The sequence below is a fragment of the Colobus angolensis genome, unplaced genomic scaffold, assembly GCF_000951035.1.
Source record: "Colobus angolensis palliatus isolate OR3802 unplaced genomic scaffold, Cang.pa_1.0 Scaffold370, whole genome shotgun sequence".
Classification (NCBI taxonomy): Eukaryota; Metazoa; Chordata; class Mammalia; order Primates; family Cercopithecidae; genus Colobus; species Colobus angolensis.
In genome coordinates, this window is record NW_012117044.1 from 1840628 (window position 1) to 1844034 (window position 3407).

The window sequence follows — 3407 nt, forward strand, 5'->3', positions numbered from 1 at the left end:
CGGCGGCCAGAATGTTCCTGGAGCCCCAGGTAGGGCTGTGGCGGGACCGCGGGGCAGGGTTCTTGCGTTATTGGGCTCGGGAGGGGTGCGACGGTCCCCTGCATCTCGACTCGCGCGGGAAGGAGCCCGTCCTGAGGACCCACGCGCCTCCCTCTGTGCGTCCCCGCTGGAGCACCTGCTGCCAGGTGGGCGGCGCCCAGCCTGCCCCTTCTTCTGCCCTGCCCTTCGCGGCGCGGCCCGCAGATGCTGAGAGCACAGCCTCTCCTGTGAGCCTGGAGGGGTGGGGACAGGCGCCCCAGCAGGCACCAGAGGGGTCTGCCCGGGACGGGCACTTTCGGGTATACAAGAGTCCGGACTACTTGAGGGGCGCAGAACCACCTGTTGCTCCGAGAAGGATGTGCCGGGCGAGGGGTGGTCCACGGTGTGTGGTCTGTGTGAAGTGGTGGCGGGGGGAGGGCTGCGGAAGCGCGGGCGCGCTTATTCATGGCACATGGGAGGGAGGCGGCCGTGCCTGTGCCTTTAGGGAGAATGGAGCCCAGCGTGGGGCTTTGAGGAGTGTGCGCTCCAGGGTGAGGGCGCTGTGGGGCGCAGGTGGAGAACTGGCCCCGGAGAGGACCTGAGCGTGGAGCACAGGCATTTCTCACGCTGTTGATGGAGACCCACTCCCAGAGGCGCAAGGCGGTGTGATTCGGGTGCGGCAGCCCCCTGGGTTCTGAGCGCCCACAGCATGGAGCTGAGTCCCGGCCAGCCCTGGCCACGTGAAAGATGCAGGACTCATCTGTCCCTTCCTTCCTTCACTTAGCACGAATTTATTGGGCCTCTGCTGTGTGTAGGCACTGCGGTTCAGCAGGGAACCAAACACCACAGGAAGGAGGGTGTTGTCGTCACGGTGCCCACACAGGAAAGAAACAAACAATGGGTAGAGTGCCACTTGGTCCTGAGGGTTAGAGAAGAAGCAATGTAGGAGAGCCCGCAGGGCCTATGAGGAGTTCAGCGGTGAAGGTAGTTCAGGTCATTCTGCAGCAACAGAGCAGCCCCAAGTCCCTCGGCTCACAACAACACGGTGCAGTTTCCACTCACTGGTGTCAGCCCTGGTCTAGGCCACCCTCATTCAGGGACCCAGGCCAGCGGCCTCACATGGTAGGGGAGGGGCGAGGGCCCTGCACTGGCATTTAAATACCCCAGCCCAGTACTCCAGTCACTGCTGTGAAACAGGTGGACCCCACGGCCCCACCCAGTTTCATTCGGACCTGCAATGACAGTCCTGCTCCCCCAGCAACCAGGGGTCTGACACACTTGGTGCCCAGCGTGCTGACCACCAGTGAAGAGGGGGCTGTCTGTGCCTTAGGTACAGTGGCTAGAGGAGATATGTGCACAGGACCTGCTGAAGGAGGGGAGGGAGGGAGCTATGTGGGGTGCATACTAGGAAAAGGCCAGGACAGAAATTTGAAGTGGAAGCTGCCTGCATGTTGGGGCCAGATTGGAGACTGGGGCTTCAGGAGCAGAGCCCGTGAGGAGGTGGGACAGTGAGGTCAGCGAGGTGGCATGGCTGGGAGAGCCAGCGGGGTGACTGGGCTGCAGTGGGAGGTAGCAGAGCAGGTTGTGCTCCCCATGGGGCTACCATGGCACTGCTGGCTGCTGCTGGGAGGGGTGAAGCTAGCAAGGTCCTACCCCAGTGGTCCGGGGACAGATGAGAGTCCCAGCCTTGGGAGATGGCAGAGGAGGAGGAGAAGGGAAGGACTGATTCTCGGGGTATTCTGAAGGCAAAACCTGGAGGTCGTGCTGGGTAGGCTGTTTTCATTGAGGTGGGAAAGAGTCAGGCTGGCGCAGGAAGGAGGGTGTTGCCCTTAGAGGTGGGCAAGATGGCAGGTGCAGCAGGTGGGAGCGGGGACAGTTCAACACCTCCAACCCCGGAGGTGTTGCCTGGCAGGGCTGTGGGCAGTCTAGAGTCCAGGGAGAGATCTAGGCTGCATGTGCTCATGCAGAGCCTGGCTTGCTCCACCCTGCAGGCTCCTTGCTGCCCTGCCTCCTGGCCACACTGCCCACACCTGCATCTGCTGGCTCAGGACAGTACAGCCCTGGGCCCCAGCCTGCCCAGGCCCAAAGCCCATCTTGCTGGACCTGCTAACTTGAGCCACCTTCTTTCAGCTCCTCCAGGAGAGGTGGGATAAGGACTTTAGCCCTCAGCGGGGTATAGGCCAGGGGAAGGAGAGCAGAGCCCCATGGCCTCTTATGTTAGCCCGCCCCCTCTGTGTGTTGGGAGTCCAGGCCTGGCCAGGATACAGGGGGCACTGGGGACAGCACAACCCAGGGTCACACATTCACAGATGCATGGGCCACAGCAGTGCCGTCTGTTGGAGGGGGAGGGGCGGGCAGTCAGGAAGGGCTGCCTGGGGGAGAGAGTATCACACTGGCTTTGGTGGGATGCATGAGAATTGACTTAGTGCAGGGGAAGCTGCCTGCATCCCCCACACCTTTGGGCTTTTGGGCCTCGCCCTCCAGGGAACTGCTGGTGAATGACCAGAGGAAGGAGACCAAACTATCATATCAACCTCCCTTTTCCTCCTTAACCCACTGGAAAACCCCTGGTTATCCTTGGAAGCTGATCTCAGAATCACCTCCTCCATGAAGCCCTCGTGACTACTCCCTACAGAGTTAGTTCCCCACCCCTGTGCCTCCCTGACACCCAGCATGGACCCCCAGTCCTGAAGAGATTATGCCATGCCATGGAGTTGTGTCTGTTTCCCCACAGACACTAAGGTCCATGGGCTGTTCCGTTCTGAATGTGTGGCATAGACCACAAGGGCCTCAAGGGATGCTGACTTGACTGAACAAGTTCTGGAAGGAAGGAGGAAGGAAGGAAGGAACAAAGAGGAGGGCAGGAAGTGGCCCATATAGGCTCTCTACTTCTTGCTTTATATCTGGGGAAACTGAGGTCCAGAGGGGCTGTGTCTTGCCTGAGGTCAGCCAGGAGGTCAGGAGTCAGAGCTGGCTCCTGGGCCATGAGGGCTCCACTGTGTGGCTTCTTGGCTGCCTGGGTCCCTGTGGATTCCAGGACAAGGGGAGTTCAGAAGCTGATGGGACATGAGGCCTGGGGGCTCCTGAGGGAACCCGGGGACAGTCAGGTGGGAGTCTGTGGATGGTGTGGGTCTTGGAGGAGGATGGCAGCCAAGACCCTCCCACCAGCTTCTCTGTTTCTTTTTTCTTTTCTTTTCTTGAGACAGAGTTTCGCTCCTGTTGCCTAGGCTGGAGTGCAATGACATGATCTCACCGCAACCTCCGCCTCCCAGGTTCAAGTGATTCTCCTGCCTCAGCCCCCCGAATAGCTGGGATTACAGGCATGCGCCACCACGCCTGGCTAATTTTGTATTTTTAGTAGAGATGGGGTTTCTCCATGTTGGTCAGGC

General features: G+C 60.2%; 1 protein-coding gene across 1 annotated transcript in view; it reads left to right on the top strand.

Annotated features, from left to right (window-relative positions):
• Window positions 1-6: 6 nt before the first annotated feature.
• The window catches only part of RASGEF1A (RasGEF domain family, member 1A), a 34792-nt gene continuing 31391 nt past the window's right edge, over window positions 7-3407 (top strand). The window contains exon 1 of the mRNA XM_011953802.1: window positions 7-29. Within this exon, the coding sequence (XP_011809192.1) occupies window positions 12-29 (18 nt within the window). The 5' untranslated portion in view covers window positions 7-11. The remainder of the gene's footprint in view (window positions 30-3407) is intronic.